Source organism: Piliocolobus tephrosceles, chromosome 2 (assembly GCF_002776525.5).
Source record: "Piliocolobus tephrosceles isolate RC106 chromosome 2, ASM277652v3, whole genome shotgun sequence".
Classification (NCBI taxonomy): Eukaryota; Metazoa; Chordata; class Mammalia; order Primates; family Cercopithecidae; genus Piliocolobus; species Piliocolobus tephrosceles.
In genome coordinates, this window is record NC_045435.1 from 165,444,106 (window position 1) to 165,461,962 (window position 17,857).

Consider the following 17,857-nt stretch of genomic DNA (forward strand, 5'->3'; position numbering starts at 1 on the left):
AATGCCACTTGTCAGTAGATATTGCTGCTTCAGCTTCTAATATGCATGTTTTTGGTGATTTGAAAAATATTTATATTCACTGAATTAAATCATCATGCCTTGGAAACTTGGTAAACGTTACTAGTAAAATATGTTTTCATATAGTCAATTGTCATACAATTTGATGCTTGAGTAGTCTCTAGACAAATTTACTAGTTAATCTGTACTTAGGGGTTCTTTTCTGGTTCTACAAATTGCCGGTAGAGGAGCAAAGCCTCTCTTGGTTTCATTAATTAATATTTAATATCTACTAAAGATTAGATGTTATTAATTGTTAGGACTGCTTAACCTGGGAAGGGAGGGTTTTCCTCCATCTTATTCCTTGATGAATTTAGCCCTGTGTACATTAACAATGTTTGTATTGTGTAATATTAATATTTTCATGTGTATTTAGGAGGATGAAAAGGCAGCTGCTGAGATATATGAGGAGTTTCTTGCTGCTTTTGAAGGAAGTGATGGTAATAAGGTGAAAACATTTGTGCGAGGGGGTGTTGTTAATGCAGCTAAAGGTAAGTTTATAAGTGTAACTGCTAATAAAGTATAACTGTATTACAGTTTTTGAGCAAACTCCATCTTGGTTGAATGACTGCAGATAGATAATTATGGAAGGAAGTTTGGTTGCTTTTGAATTTTACATTTTCTGTTGGCACCCTCTAGTGGTTATATTAGCAGAATAAATGGCCAAGTGTCAGTTAATGAGATACTGAAGACAGATTTTAAGCCTATTTAGTCCCTTTCAAGTTTTAAGACAGCAGAGCACTTGTCACAGATTTTAATGTGTGTTGTAGTTTTGCTACAAAATGATTAAATTAGCATTATTGAGGTGATACTTGAATTTCATATTTGTTAATAGTGATACATTTTAATGCTAAAGGTATTTTACTAATTTTTACTTGTTTTTAATAAAGAAAAATGCGAAATTAGTTTTGAAACTTAGTATTTTAAATTTCAGAAGAACATGAAACAGATGAAAAAAGAGGTAAAATCTATAAGCCATCTTCAAGATTTGCAGATCAAAAAAATCCTCCAAATCAGTCTTCCAATGAAAGACCACCATCTCTTCTTGTGATAGAAACCAAAAAACCTGTAAGTCATACTTCAGTAATTGACCATTTATGTTCAGAGATGACATTGCCAGTGATACTTCCACTGTAAGCAAGACTTTGGCTTTTTTTCATTTTTGGCGGGGGCAGGAGTGGTAGATGTTAAGTTTTGATGCTTTCTAACCCAGTAATTTACTTAGATGAGAGATGATGAATTAGGACACATAGATGATATTCTTTTTATGCTCTTTGAGCAGTGAACATTTGCTATTTATGCTCATAATATATTGCAAGTCAAAAATTTACTATAATGCAAGTCAAAAATTGACTATATTTGACTTGCAATGGGGTTGTCTTTTTAAACATTTATGAACTGAGGTATTTAAATTATTAGTATGTGTAGTGTCTGTTTCCTAGAACATTTTGGGAATTACTGTCAGAATTAGTGACACTTAAAATATTCTCAGTGTTAGAAAAAAATTCTTTTTCTTTGAGAGTTTGGTTTTTGTGGGAGATGGCAGACAGATGTGAGTCATGTCATTTGGAGCCACATGTGGTGAACAAATGTGATTGCATTGAATAGTAAGCCTGGTTTTTTTGGTTTGGCTTAAAACGTGTCTCTAAAAGCAATGAAAAATCCAGCTTTATTGAGATACAATTTACATACAATACAATAAGGTTCACCTTTTTTTTTTTTTTGTTTTTGGGAGACGGTCTCACTGTTGCCCAGGCTAGAGTGCAATAGTGTGATTACAGCTCCTGCACCCTCAACCTCCTAGGCTCGGGTGGTCCTCCCACCTCAGCCTCCTGAGTAGCTGGGACTACAGGCAATGTAGTCCCATGCCCAGCTAATTTTTTAGTATCTGTTTTTGTGAAAACAGATTTTCACCATTTTGCCCAGGTTGGTCTGGAACTTCCAGACTCAAGCGATTTGCCTACCTTGGCCTCCCAAAGTGCTGAGATTACAGATGCCTGGCTAAAATTTATCCTTTTAAAGTATACAGTTGACTAGGTGCAGTGGCTCATGCCTGTAATCCTAGCACTTTGGGAAGCTGAGGCTGGAGGATTGCTTGAGCCCAGGAGTTTGAGACCAGCCTGGGCAACAGAGCAAGACTCCATCTTTATAAAAAAAAAAAAAAAAAAATTTAAATAAAGTGTACAATTGAGTGGTTTTAAGTATATTCAAAGTTGTGCAACAGTCACCACTCTGATTTCGGAACATTTTTATCAACCTGAAAAAAAATCCCTACCCATTATCAGTCACTCCCATTTTTTTTTTTTTTTTTTTTTTCCTATTAACTTCAGTCCCTGACAACCTACTAATCTACTTTCTGTCTCTTGATTTGTTTATTCTGGACATTTTGTATGGATGGTATCATACAACATTTGGTCTTTTGTATCTGGCTTCATTACTTAGCATAACGTTTCAAGGTTCATCTTTGTTGTGGCATGTATCAGTACTTCATTCCTTTTTGTGGTTGAATAATACTCCATTTTATAGGCATACCATATATTGTTTATCTGTGCATTACTTAGTAGATGGACATTTGGTTTGTTTCCGCTTTTCTGCTGTTAGAAATAATGCTGCTGTAAACATTCATGTGTGGGCTTTTTTTGTGTAAATTTAGTTTTCAGTTCTCTTGGATACATGTGTATACACAAACTGAGAAGTGGAATTGCTGGGTCACATGGTAACTACGTTTAGCCTTTTGAGAAACTGCCAGTTTTTTGAAAGTGGTTATACCACTTTACAGTCCCACCAATAATGTTTGAGGGTTCCAGTTTTCTCACGTCGTATACTAACACTTTGAGACCAGCCTGACCAACATGGAGAAACACTGTCTCTACTAAAAATACAAAATTAGCCGGGCTTGGTGGTGCATGCCTGTAATCCCAGCTACTCCGGAGGCTGAGGCAGGAGAACCGCTTGAACTCGGGAGGCGGAGGTTGCGGTGAGCCAAGATCACGGCATTGCACTCCAGCCTGGGCAACAAGAGCGAAACTCCATCTCAAAAACAAACAAACAAACACAAAACTGTTTTGTTTGAAAAGTTTATTTTAGTCATTTAGTGTGTGTGAAGTTGTACTTCGTTGTGGTCTTGATTTGCACTTACTTGATGATATTGAGCATCTTTTCGTGTGTTTATTGTCCATTTATAGGTTTCTTTTGGAGAAATGTCTATTCAAATACTTGGCCCACTTTTTAATTGGGTTATTTGTATTTTTGTTGTTGAATTGTAAGAGTATTTTATATCTTCTTGAGTCAAGGTTCTTATCAGCTATATGATTTGGGAATGTTTTCTGTTCTCTGGGTTGTCTTTGCACTTTCTTGATGGAAGCATGGAGGTTTTAAACTTTAATGGAGTCCATTTTATCAGTTTTTTTCTTTTATTACTTAGGCTTTTGGTGTCATATCTAAGAAACCATCACCTAATTCAAGATTATGAAGATTCCTGTGTTTTTCTCCCAAAAGTTTTATAGTTTTAGCTCTTACATTTAGGTCCATGAACCATTTTGAGTTTATTTTGTACATTTAGTATGTGGTGTAAAGTAGAAGTCCAACTTCATTTTTCTGCATGTGGATATTCAGTTGTCCAAGCACCATTTGTTGAAAATACTATTTTTCCGTATTAAATTATGTTGGCGCTTCTAAAAGAAGGATTCCAAAAGTAGATTAAGAAGCAGTTTTAAAAGAGGATTCCAAAGATGTTACTTATTGTTCCAGTAATTCATGTCCTCCAAAGGTGATTGTTTTGAAGAGTGCGTATTTTTGGCAGTTACTTTCCATGGCAGTTCAGTTACTTCATGTTCATTAATTTCCCTGACTACTGGTTGTCATTTTAATTGTCTAATTGTATTAATAATTTGTTATTTTGGAGGAAGGGGAAGGGAAGTTCAATGATAAGAAAAGCATTCTTTCTTTTTAATTTAAATAATTAGAACATACAATTTGTACTGAAATGATGTAAAAAGGCTCTTATTATTGAATCATTAGTTTTGCTTAACCTTTTGTTTGAAGTATAACTTGTCATATCCTTTATAGCCACTTAAAAAAGGAGAGAAAGAAAAGAAAAAAAGCAATTTGGAACTCTTCAAAGAAGAATTAAAGCAGTAAGTTTTATAGTGTGGAGAATAACTATCATAGGTATATTGAGCTGATACATAAACAGATGCAAGTATAAAGAATATACTGTACCAGTTAGTTATTACTAACCACTTTGCTATGAGATTGTTTTAGATATTATAATATTTGGTGGGGTATCTTTGAAAATAAATTAGCATTTAGTCCAGTACCTGGGTTGCTTGCATTATGAATATTCAGTTCAATTGATTTATTTAATGTCCAGAGTCCTGTTTGCAGTGGAAACAGTATACTCACTGGGGTGGGAGTGAGGGGCAGCCAGACTTAGCAAGAAACAAATTCAGTGGTTTTAATGTTGAATTTCCTCCTCACCTTTAAAGTAGGCTTTGTGTTCCATTGCTAGTATGGTATATTAGAAATTTGCTCGTGGTTGTGTTATAGCTGAGGGACTCTCTAATCTTGGTTCTCAGTACCAGTATTTAATTACAGATATTTCTAGTTATTTGATGATAGTAATTTGATAAGCGCTATTCTTAAATGTGAATGAACAAATTTTGGCTCATTATAAGTGATTGTAAATATTTTCAACAGAATTCAAGAGGAACGTGATGAGAGACATAAAACAAAAGGCAGATTAAGTCGATTTGAACCTCCTCAGTCAGATTCTGATGGTCAGCGTCGTTCTAGTAAGTGGCATTTACTTTAATGTGTATGTTTGTGATCAATTACAGTAGTTCCCACCTTATCCATGGGGGGTTACATTCCAAGGCTCACCAGTGGATGTCTGAAACCATTGATATATACTATCCTTTCTTTACACATTCATAGCTGTGGTAAACATTAATTTGTAAATTAGGCACACTAAGAGATTAACAACAATAAGTATAACAATATTCTGAAATAAAAGTTATGTACAATCCCAACACTTTGGGAGGCCGAGGCAAACGGATTACCTAAGGTCAGGAGTTTGAGACCAGCCTGGCCAACATGGTGAAACTCCGTCTCTACTAAAAATACAAATATAGCCGGGCGTGGTGGTGCATGCCTGTAATCCCAGCTACTCAGGAGGCTGAGGCAGGAGAATTGCTTGAACCTGGGAGGCAGAGGTTGCAGTGAGCTGAGATCATGCCATTGCACTCCAACCTCGGTGACAGAGCAACAGTCTGTCTCAAAAAAAAAAAAAGAAAAAAAAAAGTTATGTGAATGTGGTCTTTCTTTTTGTCTCTCGGAAATTGTTACTGTAACAAACTGGGGGAAACAAAGGCGAGAGTAAGAGGGGACTACTGTATTACAAAAACTAATAATTGTTTTCTTTTCTCCCCTTTAAGTGGACGCACCTTCAAGAAGAAATAGATCATCTGGTGGTAATACAGTTTTTTGCTCTTTTAATTGATAAATTTTCCAAACTTTATATTTTGCAGGTTATAATTCTTTTTTTCTTTCTGCCCTAGTTCTTGATGATTACGCACCTGGCTCACATGATGTAGGAGATCCAAGCACTACTAACTTATACCTTGGAAACATTAATCCACAGGTAATATTAAGTAAGATGAATGTTGAGTGATATGCTTTATGTTTTTGGAAGAAAGCTACTTTGTCAGTCAAAAAAAATCAAGATTCTGAAGCTGACAAATCTGATGGAATTTGATAGTCTTTAGAGTTGTCTTGTAAACTTGAGACTTACCAGTATGGCCCAAATTGTTTTGCCACATATTCTTGTTTCCTCTTTCAGTAACTAGATTGAACTCTGAATTTGAAATGTTTTACTATGTGCTAATTTTATTATTAAATCAGGGTATGACCATTGATGATAATATTATTTTGAGACTATCCACTTCTGATGCATACTTGTTTCCTTGCGGAGTCCCTTTTTCTTCTCACAGTAGCAAACTACCGTTTGTGGTTTGTCTTTTACATTTTAATTCTTTTCCTGCATTGGTGCTGTTAATTATGTTATGGCGAATATAGTAGCAGTAGTATATAATATACTGTTATTAAAAATTATATTTTGCATATTTACTGTTAACCGGTTTCTCTGCATTTGATTACCTGGGTAGTTGATGTTAGAAGGAGAACAGATGATTAGATCCTTTTTTTCTTCATTGTCAATAAATATTTCCTCCTTAATTTAAATGTACTAACCAAGCCTGCTTGAAAAATGTTCCTAAATGCCTAAACAAACCGTCACTATAAAACGTCTTACTTAGATCCAGGACCTTAAAGCAAAGGAAGATAGGGAGTAAAAGTGATTTTGATTTATCTATCCGCTGAACTTGCCCACCCTGGCATCTTAAATAAACTAGAATATTTATAGTATGAAATGATGTATGAATGCCCCACGTGGGATTTTACTTGTGTAGCGTTCCTGGTACTTGAATGGAAAATTGAAGCATGTTGCTGTGTTGCTTTTCATTTTGTAAAAAACTACTTTGTTTTCTGAAAATAATTTTTTCTTTTCCCTTTTTTGCATAATAAAAATCTCCTACCCTTTTTAATAGATGAATGAAGAAATGCTGTGCCAAGAATTTGGAAGATTTGGACCGTTAGCCAGTGTGAAAATCATGTGGCCTAGAACTGATGAAGAAAGAGCCAGAGAGAGAAATTGTGGCTTTGTGGCCTTTATGAATAGAAGAGATGCTGAAAGAGCTTTAAAAAATTTGAATGGTAAGAATGTTTTTATTACCCATTTATACAATTCAGATATTTCTTTGGTTTGGAAAACTATTTATAAAAACTAGGAAGGATTGGACCTGAAATGGAGAGGTTAAAATGAAAATTATTTCAACTCACCAGAAAGATTTTATTTGGAAACTTTTGAGACTTAACAAAGTGACCTTTCATTTCTTTCTTGTAGGAAAAATGATTATGTCTTTTGAAATGAAGTTAGGTTGGGGTAAAGCTGTACCTATTCCTCCACATCCAATATACATTCCGCCTTCTATGATGGAACATACGCTTCCCCCACCTCCATCCGGACTGCCTTTTAATGCGCAGCCTAGAGAGCGGTTAAAAAACCCTAATGCTCCTATGTTACCGCCACCTAAAAACAAAGAGGATTTTGAGAAGGTAATTTTAAAAATGGACATAAGGCCGCATCTAATTTGTAAATACTAAAACTGTGGTAGTATTTCTTTTCAACAATTTTAAAGAAAATGTGTGTGTAATTCTGTTTGGCAACTTTTAAAGAAATAAGTAGATGTGTTCCCTGCCTTAGCCCGTGGAAACCCTATATTTGAAATACTAGGTCATGTTTTTATTTGTGGCTACCATTCCTTTTTTGACCACTCGTTAAGTTTTTTTTCCTTTGTCCGGTGTTCTATCCAGATTTGCTTAAGTGTAGTATCTAAATTTACTTTGTTCTGAGAAAGTGATATTTTGTATTTGGTTAAGTGACATTTCAATTAGAAATTTCAATTAGAAAGACCTCCTAAGTAGTTATTGTTTGGATGGCAGCTAGGTCTGAGGTATTAGAATATTTGAGAAGATTTATGTGGTTTTTAAAAAATAGTTAATCTAGTAAAAGCCAAGGGTATTTTCTTTTTAGTAAGCAAAAACCAACTTAATTTCAAGTTATAAGAATTTGTTGGTTCTATTATGAATTAATTACACTTAAAACGACAGGGCTGGTTTTAAAGGCTTGGGAACAAAGTAGCGAACTGTATGGTCAGAGGCAAACAGTTAATTATTTCACAAATTAAAATCTTTATCTGATAATTCTCAGTGTAGTACCTATTTCAGTGCATTGATGTGCATTCTGGCAGGAATGTTCTGATTCTTTGCATTTAGTGAACGTTTATTGTTCACTGAACACATCCATTTGCATTTATGTAATTGCTTAGTGTATAATGACTTCAAATGCAGTGATTGCCTGCAAAACTTGTGATTAGATATGTAGTATTTTCAATGCATATGTATATTTTTGCTTGTTACTTGTTAACAATACTCACATATTCTATGTTTATTATCTGATGTGACTTCATATACAGACTCTGTCGCAAGCCATAGTCAAAGTGGTTATCCCAACAGAAAGGTACATGTTTTTCTTTATTATTACTGATCTAAATATAGACAATATCCCCTTCTGAATTTAAAAAGAAATGGTGTTGAGGAAAAGGTAGTATCTTGACTGAGCAATGGTTCCTTCCCAGTACTTTTTGGGGGGATGTGTGAAATTTAACTAACTTTTGTATACTGTGCAATTTTATGTCAATATCTTTTTTGTTTTTATTGTTATCACCATAGGGAATGTTTATAGTTTGACTAGTTAGAATGTATTAGCTCTGATTTGGAGTCAGACAATAGACTATTGTTATGGGAAAATAGATGTTTTAAATGTATCTTAAATTTCAGATAACATTACAGTTTGACTCAATCTGTTGTTATTTTTTTCTTGTTTTCTGAATTATCTGCATTTAATGTATAACGTTGGTTTGAGTTCTCCTTACTGATGGCATAGCTTTGTTTTGTTTTGGTTTTTTTTTTTTTAATTGATTTTAAGAAGAAATTCCTATTATTGTCATGAACACTGGACATACTCGAAACTTTCTTTTCATGATAACAAAGGTATTTGGAATTCTTTTATTTTCCTTTCTTCCTTTTTTTTCTCTTTCAACACACTGTTAAAGCAGAAGAGTTCATGCTGTAGGTATGCTCTTGCTCAGTCAAGCTAAGCCTTTTCCCAAACACAGGAACACAACACTGGTTGAATAATAAATGAACACAAAAGAATACCAAATTCTCTTTGACATTGGCCTTGGTGAGCAACACCAGCTGAACTGTCTGCGGCAGCGGGGGACCAGGAAAACATCATGGGATGGATTGGGAAAGTATACAGTTTTTGACCAGACATTGGTACGATCGACTCCAATAAATGTGGTTTTATTATAACTGAGAGACAATTTTTTGTTTTTTTTTTTTTTTGTTTTTTGTTTTTTGGTTATTGTTGCCCAGAATAAGATAATTACCATTTTAAAATTAAATAATGCACTTTAAATATATCATCTTTTTGTACTACACTGTTTAATAGAAAAGTCACCATTTTTAAAATAAACACAATCCTTAAGGGAAGAAGAATGTGATTACAGTTCTTTAGTAATCTTGAAATCAAGTTAATAATTAATTGTCAGATTTTGATTTTAAATAATCATGAAACATTTTAAAAATACTTATAAACTTTTAATTTTATCAGTTACAAGCCTGTTTAAAACTAAGTGGGTTTTTCCCCACTGATAAAAGCAGTCACAGGATAGTATTTTTATAGCATTCAAAAAAGCACATATCTAGTGGTAGCTTTACATGTATGTGGCTCACCGTATTTCTAAACAATTTTGAGTGTGCGTTTTGCCGAAAGTCTTCACTCACCATTAGGATGAATCCTTTGTTTTTAAACTTGCTAAACAATTTTCCTCTATCTTAAATGCTAAAGTCAAGTTGCTTTTGACTTAATTCACACAAGTTTCTGGGTGTATAACGTTTGTCCACCTAGTAATTAGTCTTATACATAAAATTTCCCTTAGCTTTAATTTGGCTCATATCAGTGGGGAGTTTTGGAATTGAATCATAGCTTTACATTATCTCCCTTCCTTCAAAATAATGTCATTAATCATATGAACGTTGAGGAACTGCGTATTTGCAGAGCAATTACTTCTGTGAAAGAAAAATAATTTTTAAATTAAAAATTAAGCAATGTTTTTAGTTTTTTGTTTTAACAATTTAGGGTTGAATTAGTAGTTTTAAATGCATAATTTCCCCTTTGTAAAGATTTAAACTGTGATACATTTTTTTTTTACTTCCTTTAGGGTTAAATTTTTTTCACTATGTAGAGATTTCATTTTAAGTAGGTTTGTTTGAAAGCTATGAGAAAACAATTATAGCCACCATGAGATAGATTATTTTATTGTTTATGTACTCTGAAATAGGGCATTATGGAGCCAAAAAAGTCTGTCTTATTCTATAACTATATATTTATTTACATTCTAGCAGTTATATGAATGTAATTTGAGCTGGGAATGCTAAAGGTGTAATTTAGTGTGTGCCATGTACCAAGAGCCAATATCCTTTTGCTTTTCCCGATTGTTATTTGCCAACTGTGTATGCTGGGGGACTGGTGAAATGAGAAATCAAAAGCAGCTTATAAATAAGCTGAGTCATTTTGAGCCCGACGCCATTATCAATGTCCAAAATTGTGTTTGGAGTCTAATAAAATATCACATGATTTTAGGACCCAGCTTCAGATAAAGACTTCCTATGAGTTCAGTCAATAAAATGACTGTACTAAAAAATTACTCACATATGTTTATTTTGGTATTTGGAAAATAATTGTTACAGAAAATGGGAAGGGCATCTCACCATGTGCCCCATTTTGCAATATTTTGGAAAGAGTAGTATAAGGCTTTGGCAGCATAATTTCTTCATTGATTTATAGTGTATAGGCATACCAATCTCTCTTGTTTTGGAGGGAAAAAAGATAATACACAGGCAGAATTATCCATTTCGTGAATTGTGAACTAGTTTGAAGTGTGGTCCAAAGGGATGTTGCCTCATTAAAGGTCAGATTTAATAAAAACTCCATCTGGTATGTGTACCAGAAAAACACAGGAGTTGGATAGATTTTTTATTAAATCAGGCCTTAAACTTGTTAGGTAGTTTTGCATTTTTATAAATTATAGTCATGGTTATAACATTTCAGTAGCACCACAAAAGTGCTTGGTTTAGGATTTTTTTTTTTTTTTTTAAACTGAGATAGTGTGTGAATTTCTAGATGGCTGTAATAACATGCAGGCTCAAACTTAACTGATTTTATATATCAATATTTGCAACTTACCAATTAGTTGTGATTTATAATTTAATGTTTTACTTTTGGAAAATAAAATTAAGTAACATTTAGAAAAGTAAATATTACTATGAGGTTATATTGTGGTTTCCTACCCTCCCTCACCTTTCCATCCCCTCCCACTTCCCTACTCCCACTGCCCCACACCCTCTTAATGCACAAGGCATTAACGTATGCTCCAGGTTACTTTTTTGGTATTAAATTTGGTGTTAGTCAGCAGAATAATCATTTTCTGCACAATTATAGTAACTTAGGTCAAGTGTAGTTTTATATAGTGGTAGGTCTGAATCCATTTTCTTTAACTGTGTTGTTGTTGTAGGAATTTGCTCGCCCTGATACATCGAATGATAGAGTTTGTTGTACGTGAAGGGCCAATGTTTGAAGCTATGATTATGAACAGAGAAATCAACAATCCTATGTTCAGGTGTGCATTTTTTAAAAATTGTGTTGAAATATATGTAACATAAAATTTCCCATTTTAGCCATTTTTAAGTATACAGTTCATTGTCATTAAGTACATTCACATTGTTGTGCAGCCATCGCCACCATCCATCTCCAGAACTTTTTTCATCTTCCAAAATGAAACTCTTTACCCGTGAAACAGTAACTCCTCAGTCTTCTGGCCCCTTAGCCCCGGCAGCTGCCATTCTATTTTCTGTCTCTTAGTAATTTGATTAGGTAAACTCATATGAGTATAATCATACAATATTTATCCTTTTGTGACTGGCTTATTTCATTTAGCATAATAATGTCCTCGGGATTCATCCGTATTATAGCATGTATCGGGATTTCCTTTTTTAAGGCCAAATAATATTCTATTGTTTGTATTTGCCATATTTTATCTTCAGGCATGCAGCTTAAAACTACTTTTAATTTATTAGAATTAAAAATATTTCCAAGAATAAAGTTCTAAAAGTATGGGATTAGTTCTGCAGTGGGATGGGAAGGCAGTTTTAGTAATCAGAGTAGAATGTATTGAGGCCAATTTTCCATTAGATTTTGATTTGGTTAATTGAATAGTATTGTTTTTAGCATTCTCTAGGAGGAAAATATATTTCATTATGCTTTTCAGTGAAGGAATCATAAGTGAGATACAGTTGAACAAATGAGTTTTAAAATAAATTGCTTATCCTCTGAACTGTTACAGAATTCTAAAACACTAGTTTAACCCTTAAATAGTATAAAATCACTGCTTTTGTAATTGGGAAAATCTCTCCATTGCCAGACACAGTATCTGCCATGTAAGTGTTCAATAAAAACGATCGTAAGACTCAGCATGATGCATGCCTTCTGATTATTAATGTCAGTCACTAAGGCAGTTTAGGACTGGAGTAAGGGAATGGGGATAGGTAGCGGATGGCAGTGGATGAGGTTCTCTTTAGGGATCTTTATTTTTGTTTTATTTAGAACTAAATAGGCAAATAGTACTTCTCATTTATTTATATTTAATTGAAGATAGCTCTTTGTTGAAGAATATGGTGTTTAATGTTTGTTTGTTTTGTTTAGGTTCTTATTTGAAAACCAGACACCAGCCCATGTTTACTATAGGTGGAAGCTTTATTCTATTCTGCAGGCAAGTAGAATCAATTACTTTGTTAATTTTGACTCTGAGTAATTAGACCTTTATAATAACTCTCTAAATGTTTGTTAGGGAGATTCTCCAACTAAATGGCGTACGGAAGATTTTCGTATGTTCAAAAATGGATCTTTTTGGAGGCCACCACCGTTAAATCCGTACTTGCATGGAATGTCAGAAGAGCAAGAAACAGAAGCTTTTGTAGAGGAACCTAGTAAAAAGGGAGCACTTAAGGAAGAGTAAGATATTTTTCCTTTCTATTATATATTCAGAAAAGTCACTGTAATGGTTGCTTTAATTAATGGTCTTGTTAAGATGTTAACCCTAAAATAAATTTTTTTTCACTTGTGAATGTTTAAAATAGTAACATCTTTCATCATGTGCTTTATAATTTTAAACATCTTAACAAGTATAGGTATATGTCCTATTGTCCTTGACTTTTCTCCTGGTAAAATTAATGATGATCTCTTAAACATGGTTGACTTCTTTCTTTAGCATTGGAGTACTTCAGATTCTTACAGAAATTATTGAGGGATTCCTAGAATTCTTGATTCTCTGAATGCAGCATAAAGAGGAAGAACTATTGTGTGGCTAGTGGGATCATATCGTGGCTATGCAAAGCCCCTTCATGGTAACTTTCACACTTCATTTGCGTTGTGTGGTGAGCTGTGAGATGGCCACCATGGAAGTATGTGTTGTTATTAGTCTCACTTAGCAATTGTACAGTACAAGTAGCTGGTTGAAGAAGCAGAAACATATGAAATGTTCAGAGGACATCCTGTATACCTCATGGGAAAAAATTGGCTAAAAGCATTTTTAGAATATATAATTAAATACAGACATATGTAGTTTTATCGTGCTTTGACTTACTGTGCTCTGCAGATAGAGTGTTTTTCATAAATTGAAAGTTTGTGGCAACCCTACGTCAAACCAGTCTGTTGTCATTTTTCAAGCAGCATGTGCTTACTTTGTGTCTCTGTCACATTTTCATAATTCTCACAATAGCTCAAACTTTTTCATTATTATATCCATTATGGTGATCAGTGATCTTTGATTGTTTTGGGGCACTACGAACTGTGGTCCTATAAGAAGATGAACTTAATCAAAAAATGTATGTTCTGACTGCTCCAGTGACTAGCTGTGTTCCCATCTTTCCCTCCCTTTAGGCCTCCCTATTTCTTGAGACATAACACTATTGAAATTAGGCCAGTTAATAATCCCACAATGGCCTCTTGAGTATTCAAGTGAAAGGAAGAGTCTTACTTCTCTCACATTAAATCAAAAGCTAGAATGATTAAGCTTGCTTAGGAAGGCATGTCAAAAGATGAGGTAGGCTGAAAGCTAGGCCTCTTGCACCAAACAGTGAGCCAAGTTATGAATGCAAAGAAAGAGTTTTTAAAGGAAATTAAAAGTGGTACTCCAATGAACACATGAATGATAAGGAAGCAAAACAGCCTTATTACTGATAGAAAGTTTTGGTGGTCTGGATAGAAGATCACACCAGCCATAGCATTCCCTTATGCCAAAGCCTAATCCTGAGCAAGGCCCACTCTCTGCAATTCTGTGGAAACAGAGGTGAGGAAGCTCCAGAAGATAAAATTTGAAGCCAGCAGTGATTAGTTCATGAGGTTTAAGGAAAGAAGCCATCTTCATAATGTAAAAGTTCAAGGTGAAGCAGCAAGTGCTGATGTAGATGCTGTAGCAAATTATCCAGAAGATCTGAGGTCATTGATGAAGGTGGCTATACTAAATCACATTTTCGGTGTAGACAAAACAGCCTTTTATTGTAAGAAAATGTAATTTAGCACTTTTATAGCTAGAGAGGGGAAGTCACTGCCTGGGTTAAAAGCATCACAGGACAGGCTGACTCTCTTATTAGGGGCTAGTGCAGCTGGTGACTCTAAGTTGAAGCCAGTGCTCATTTACCATTCCAAAAATCCTAGGACCATTAAGAATTATGCTAAATCAGCTCTGCCTGTGCTCTATAAATGGAACAACAAAGCCTGGATGACAGCATATCTGTTTACAGCATGGTTTACTGAATATTTTAAGCCCACTATTGAGACCTGCTCAATAAAATGATTTTTTTCAAAATAATACTGCTCATTGACAATGTACCTGATCACTGAAGATCTCTGATGGAGATGTACAAAGAGATTAAGTTGTTTTCATGCCTGTTAACACATTATCCATTCTGTATCCCATTGTTCAAGGAGTAATTTTGACCTTTTAGTCTTCTTATTTAAGAAATGTATTTCATAAGGCTGTGGCTGCCGTAAATAGTGATTTCTCCAATGGGTCTGGGAAAAGGTCAGTCAGAAAGCTTGCGGAAAGCATTTACCATTCCAAGTGCCATTGAGAACATTTGTGGGCCAGGTGTGGTGGCTCACATCTGTAATCCCAGCACTATGGAAGGCCGAGGCAAGGGGATAGATTGAGGCCAGGAGTTCAAGACCAGTCTGAGCAATATATTGAGACCCATCTCTATTAAAAAGAAATGAAAAAAAATCAGTTTCAGTTTTTTTGTGTATAAAATAAAATCAGCATCAACAGGAGCTTGGAAGAAGTTAGTCCCTCATGGATGACTTTGAGGGATTTAAGACTTTAGTAGAGGAAGTAACTCCAGATATGGTAGAAATAGCAAGGGAACTAGAATTAGAAGTAGAGCTCAAAGATGGGACTCAATTGCTGTGATCTCATGATAAAACTTTAATAAATGAGGAATTGCTTCTTAGGGATGAGCAAATTAAGTGGTTTCTTGAGATGGAATCTACTTCTGATGAAGAAGCTGTGAACATTGTTGAAATGAAAGAATTTAGAATAGGCATACACTTAGTTGATAAAGCAATGCAGAGTTTGAGAGGATTGACTACAGTTTGGAAAGACATTCTCCTCTGGCTAAAATGTTAACAAACAACATCTTGTGCTGCAGAGAAATCCACTGTGATGAGTCAGTTGATGCGGCAAACTTCATTGTTGTTTAAGAAATTGCTGCATCCACCCCAACCTTCAGCTACCACCACCCTGATGAGTTAGCAGCCATCAGCATTGAGGCAAAACCTTCCACCAGCAAAAATACTATGACTCACTGAGAATTCAGATGATTGTTAGCATTTTTAACAAGAAAGTATTTTTAAAGTAATGTATATATTGTTTTTTTTTAGACATACTGCTATTGCATACTTAATAGATTATAGTATGGTATAGTATAGAAGGTGGCTAAAACATAACTTTTACATGTTCTTGGAAACCAAAAAACTTGTGTGATTCGCTGTATTGCGATATTTGCTGTATTGCAATGATCTGTGACCGAATCCATATGCCGTTATGTACTTCACTGCAGTCTATAAATCTTAATACTTGCTGCATTGATTGATTCATTGTCTATGAGAGCATTTGCCAATGGAGTGCGATACTATTTGAGTGTATTTACTTCTGAAGATGTATGTGCATAATCACTGTAATCCTAAGATCTGCAAACTCAGCTCATAGGCTAAATATGGCTGCCTCCTGTTTTGGAAAATAAAGTTTTCTTGAAATACAGTCAGTCCCCTTCTGTACATGTTGTCTGGCTGCTTTGGTGCTATACCAGCAGGAGGATAGAGATCATATGGCCTTCAAAGCCTAAAATATTTATAATCTTTTTTTTTTTTTATCTAGACAAAATCTTGCTTTGTCACCCAGGCGGGAGGGCAGTGGCGCTATCTTGGCTCACTGCAACCTCCGCCTCCCAGTTCCAATCTGTTTTCCTGCCTCAGCCTCCCGAGTAGCTGGGATTACAGACGCCCACCACTGTGCTTGGCTAATTTTTTTTTTTTTTTTTTTTTTTTTGAGAGGAGTCTCGCTCTGTTGCCCAGGCTGGAGTGCAGTGGCACGATCTTGGCTCACTGCAAGCTCCGCCTCCCGGGTTCCCGCCATTCTCCTGCCTCAGCCTCCTGAGTAGCTGGGACTACAGGCGCTGCCACCACTCCTGGCTAATTTTTTGTATTTTTTAGTGGAGAGGGGGTTTCACCGCGTTAGCCAGGATGGTCTCGATCTCCTGACCTCGTGATTCGCCTGCCTCGGCCTCCCAAAGTGCTGGGATTACAGGCCTGAGCCACCGCGCCCAGCGGCTGATTTTTATATTTTTAGTAGGGATGGGTTTTCACCATGTTGGCCAGGATGGTCTCGATCTCTTGAGCTCATGATCCACCCATCTCGACCTCCCAGAGTGCTGGGATTACAGGCATGAGCCACTGCACCCAGCCAGTCTTTTCCTTTACAGAAAAAATTAGCCTGTCCTAATCCCAGGCAGAAGTGCTAAAGTAATAGACTTCCTTCAAAGAAGGGGAGTAAAGAACATGAAAATTCTTCAGTATCATGGGATGGTAAGAGTGGGGTGCTCTTAAAGACTCTTGAAGAAATGCCCATGGTTTTAAATTTACTTAATTCGTAAGCGGAAAACATTGGTATCTTTTATTAGTTCTACGGAGTATTCTTTCTTATATATGTTCTTCAAAAAATTATAACAATTTTGAGGGTCACAACACAAATCAGACAACATATTACAGTCTTCAGAATTATTTTATGTGAGTAGGTTTTAAAGAAATTTAGTTTGTGAGCAAAAACTACAATGGCATTTGAAATTGTATCTAAATATTTATAAGTTAAAACAATTTATGTTCAGACAGAGGGATAAATTGGAAGAAATCTTGCGGGGATTAACTCCAAGGAAAAATGATATTGGAGATGCAATGGTTTTCTGTCTTAATAATGCTGAAGCTGCTGAAGAAATAGTGGATTGCATTACTGAGTCATTGTCCATCTTAAAGACACCCCTTCCTAAAAAGGTATGGGAATGAATTTTAAGAAAAGGGGAGATAGTTGATGTCTTTAGGGATTAGAAGTGGTTTCCTTTTTGCACAAAGAACTTGACTGATGAAATTTTTCCCATGCAGTCTTATGTTACTTCTGCTTGGAAATTTAGGTTCATTAACATACAAGTTGCAAACAAATTGAAATGTAAATGAGTTAACAAATTTCATCCCTGCCAAAGTCATGGTTGTGGTGATAGTTTCATATAACTCTTCTAATTAGTAGCCATTATTAAATTATAGCTAAACATTAGCCTTATATTAACCTATTTTGTGTTATCTTTTGGTATTATAGATTGCCAGATTATATTTGGTTTCTGATGTTTTGTACAACTCTTCAGCCAAAGTTGCTAATGCTTCATATTATAGAAAATTGTAAGTATAATGATATAACTGATATTCCTGAAATAAAGTGTTTAAGGGTAAGGAGTT

The 17,857-nt window shown here is 35.0% G+C and overlaps 1 protein-coding gene across 6 annotated transcripts in view; it reads left to right on the forward strand.

Annotated features, from left to right (window-relative positions):
* The window catches only part of U2SURP (U2 snRNP associated SURP domain containing), a 76,105-nt gene that overhangs the window by 15,341 nt on the left and 42,907 nt on the right, over positions 1-17,857 (forward strand). For 4 of the 6 annotated variants that reach the window (XR_002732259.2, XM_023215362.2, XM_023215363.2 and 1 more), the window contains exons 5-18: positions 434-548; positions 992-1,125; positions 4,126-4,193; positions 4,756-4,850; positions 5,493-5,528; positions 5,616-5,698; positions 6,663-6,828; positions 7,019-7,230; positions 8,151-8,194; positions 11,316-11,420; positions 12,503-12,569; positions 12,648-12,811; positions 17,239-17,401; positions 17,721-17,800. Coding sequence is in view for 5 of the 6 variants with exons in the window: in XM_023215362.2 (XP_023071130.1) it covers positions 434-548; positions 992-1,125; positions 4,126-4,193; positions 4,756-4,850; positions 5,493-5,528; positions 5,616-5,698; positions 6,663-6,828; positions 7,019-7,230; positions 8,151-8,194; positions 11,316-11,420; positions 12,503-12,569; positions 12,648-12,811; positions 17,239-17,401; positions 17,721-17,800 (1,532 nt within the window). In the remaining variant the exon portion in view is untranslated. The remainder of the gene's footprint in view (positions 1-433; positions 549-991; positions 1,126-4,125; positions 4,194-4,755; positions 4,851-5,492; positions 5,529-5,615; positions 5,699-6,662; positions 6,829-7,018; positions 7,231-8,150; positions 8,195-11,315; positions 11,421-12,502; positions 12,570-12,647; positions 12,812-17,238; positions 17,402-17,720; positions 17,801-17,857) is intronic. The other 2 variants (XM_023215361.3, XM_023215365.2) reach the window with 2 other exon arrangements.